This window comes from the organism of the source record quoted next (assembly GCF_019968985.1).
Source record: "MAG: Porospora cf. gigantea B chromosome Unknown PgB_NODE_2585_length_3361_cov_117.417, whole genome shotgun sequence".
NCBI lineage: Eukaryota > Apicomplexa > Conoidasida > Eugregarinorida > Porosporidae > Porospora > Porospora cf. gigantea B.
The window spans coordinates 1-3,361 of NW_027178854.1; the positions used below are offsets into that span (position 1 = coordinate 1).

General features: G+C 57.5%; 1 protein-coding gene across 4 annotated transcripts; it reads left to right on the forward strand.

The window, feature by feature from the left end:
• Positions 1–62: 62 nt before the first annotated feature.
• KVP17_001238 (uncharacterized protein) lies at positions 63–3,235 on the forward strand (the record flags this gene model as incomplete). 4 transcript variants are annotated; one of them, XM_068516480.1, is made up of 7 exons in its annotated part: positions 63–236; positions 264–429; positions 456–546; positions 575–734; positions 797–1,576; positions 1,603–2,476; positions 2,505–3,235. In XM_068516480.1, the coding sequence occupies 7 exons, from the start codon at positions 63–65 to the stop codon at positions 3,233–3,235; spliced, it is 2,976 nt and encodes a 991-aa protein (XP_068376274.1).
• Between the last annotated feature and the right edge of the window lie 126 nt (positions 3,236–3,361).

Genomic DNA, 3,361 nt, shown 5'->3' on the forward strand with positions numbered 1-3,361 from the left:
AAACTCTTCATGCCAGAGATGCGAATAAAGAACCAGATATCCCATGAGTATCAGCGACGTCAATGACGCCAGGTGACGTCATAGTGACGTTGTCACGTGACAGATTTCCCACAGACATGAGGGGATGGCTGCACGACCAGGAAGCTGTTCTACATGAGATTGACGAAATAGCGGCCGTTCGAGAGGCTAAGATCACTGCGGCGGAGGCGGAGAGAGCCATAGAGCATGCGCGAGGCGTGAGGGCTGGGGCAGGGCATAAGTAGATCCGACCAGATGGGATGTCGCCGGTCGCAGGAGCTGTCGGATCCGTGGCTGTGGACCCACCCTTTGAGGGTCCCGGAACTTGGAGAGACCCCTGGGCCCAGCCAGAACGCTTCGACCCCTCCAGACCTGATCTTTTGTTCGATTACCCTGTGAGGCCAGGAATAAGTGAGGGTTCTCCGGTGCAAAGACAGACCTCAGTAGCCCCGCGGGAGGACCAGAAGTGTTCGCTGGGTTCACTGACTTTGACCCAACGACCACTCGAGTCTGTGTGAGGTGTTGGTCGTGAGTTCGTGCCCGCTGCAGCATGCAGAGCTCTTGGCAGCCTTTTCTGCAGAGATTGTAGCGCGTACATGTGCGGAGCCTGTGTTCGGAAGGAGCATACCGAGGGTCCCTTTGTGGCGCACGTAATCACAGTGGCTTCCTCGGATCTCGTTCGGGCCAGCCCTGTGGCGGAGGTGGCGCAGCGTGCGGTGCCTGCCGCCGTGCATATGCTGGGTGAGGAGGCAAGTGGAGGGACGGCTCGGAAACACAGCGGACTTCCGCCCCGGAGCCTGCGTGGAGCTACCTGGCAGATCTGGATGAGGAGCGCGCCGCCCCGGAGGAGGAGGAGGTTAGCCCTCGCGGCCTGCAGCAGTCGTGTGACATCTGCCAGGCCCGATTTCGTCGAGACATGCTTGATGCTGCGGCGTTCGACCTGGTGTACTGCTGTTCCCGGTGCGACATGGTCCCCTGCTGCGTGCACTGCTTTGAGGCGGGTGGCCGGCATCACCAGCATTCCAACATGAAGCTGGATCCTGACGGCGTCAAGGTTGTGAGACAAGACCTATTAGAGGCGGTGGAAAGAAGCATGGACGACTGTATCCGAAAGTGCTTCGCTGTGGTTAATGAGCTGGAGTACCTAGGACACCAGACCCAATCAGCAATGCAGGAGATGAGACGGAGAATTCGGACGTCGTGTGCCAATCTGCGGACCGTGATGGCCCAGAAGTACGACAACATGGGCGACGACCTGAAATCTCTGGAGAACTGGAGCACGCGAGATACCGAGGAGCTCGCACGGAACAACGAAATATTCCGGAACTATTTGGCCCTCAAACTGGAGCAGCTGGACGCAGTTCTGGCTCTCGGTGATCGTAACCCCACTGCAGGTGTCAACGTTTGGGTGCACCTGTTCAATCATCCGGGTTGCGGACTCATGCCTCTCCTCTCGGGTCAGTTCCAGCCTCTGATGGACTCTCCAGAGCCGATGACTGTTCCGTGGAACAAGCTCACATGTGAGGAAGTCCGTCGGTTGCTCCATCCCTGCGATTCAGTAGGTCAGGCACCAGTTCGACACAGAAAACGCTGAGCTCCTTGGACGGGCTACGAACCATCAACCAGCAACTGGGAAGGCAAATCCATCACATCGACGTTATTGGAAATCTCTGGAAGGATAGCGAGGTCATCGAGTTCCCCCCCTCACCTGCTGAGTACCACCAGCAAAAGGTGAACCTCATCCACTCTGTCCTTGGAGATTCAGAGCTCCGCGAAATCCTATTGCCGTTGTACGACTCCTACGCCGCCGACTTTCACGCCGAGGCGGAAGCGTTGGTCTCCGGCTGGGTCGTTCCTAAGGGCTTGCGGGCGCACCAGCAACAGCAGCAGCTGCACAAGTCGGGCTCGGGGCCCTCCGAGGCGACTGCCTTTGACTTCGCGTACAAGGGACCTATGCCTTACACCCCAGAGTTCCTCGACGTATCTGTACAGTTGGAGGGTTTCTTGTTCCGTCGCGATGCTTTCCACCAGCAATGGGGTCTAGTTCGATTGGCTCTAGCATGTGATCAGTTCCTGTTGGTATCGAACGTGGTGAGAGCGGACACTCACCGACCCTTAACTCTTCAGACGGACCCAGAAACCCAGACACTCATATGCCTGGAGCTGCCGAGGCTAATTGAAAACGATCAACTGGTCTACCTGCCGCCGGATTCTGTCGTGTGCCTGTGGGGCGAGGAAGTAGAGGGTATCCGCTGCGAGGTCCGGCATTTCGTAGAACCTGGAATCTCGCCGTTGGCTCGCATGCACCAAGGGGCCGTGAAGGCGGGCTTTGAATGCGTCCGGAAACAGGGAGACGTCGCACTGAGTTACTGGCTATTCGGAACGGACTCAGCACCGGCTGTGCATCGGTGGCTGACGGCAGTACGGGACGTTATTAAGGGACGCCAGCAGCACAAAGGTGAGATAATTGGCGGAGCAACAAGCAGACGCATTCGGGGTTATGGCAGCTACTAGGGGAATGGTGGGCATGCCAACCACCTCTCCTGGGTTGCATCCTGCTCAGATAAATGTGTACTGTCCCCCCGCCCGCCCGTCGCATACCAGGGCTGCGATTCACCGCTACGAGGACCTGGTTCCCGAGGGGCGCGTGGCTACCGTGTCGCCTGATTTAACTGGCTTGGAGCGCGATGAGGACGAGCGGGACGTTGAAAACCGAGAAAGGAACCCCTTGAGGCGCCTAGCCGACTATAGCCGAAGCGCTCTATTGGGGGCACATGTGTTCAATCCCGCACGCGAGAAGCTGCTGCGGGAGTTGCGGAAGAGCATTGAAGAGAAGGACGATGTTGAGGCTGAGAGAGACAAACTTGAGCGGGATAAACTTCAGGTGATTGTCGTGGATGAACCTCGGTTGGACACTCCCCGAGGGCAGAGTGAATCTAGCAGTGAGAAGAAAATAGCTGTGCTGAGTTCCATGGAGCATATGTCAGAGGTGGAGGACGTCCCCGAAGACCCCACACCCACTCATGAAGACGCTCCACCTGCTCGAGACGCCTCTGCCTTCATGGAAGACCCTCAACATGGCGCGGTGGAGTCGGAGTGGACGGACGAGACCGACAGTGAGCCTGACAAAGCCGAACGCTTGGGGGTGCAGCCTCGAGCTGAGCCTGTGCGAGCGGCTGTGAGGTATCCGCCGAGCAAGACCCGTACGTCCGAGTGAACATCGTAGTGTGATGTTTAAGATCCGTAACCACGACGTCGCTGGTCACGTCACCTGACGTCATTGACGTAGCTGATACTCATGGGATATCTGGTTCTTTATTCGCATCTCTGGCATGAAGAGTTT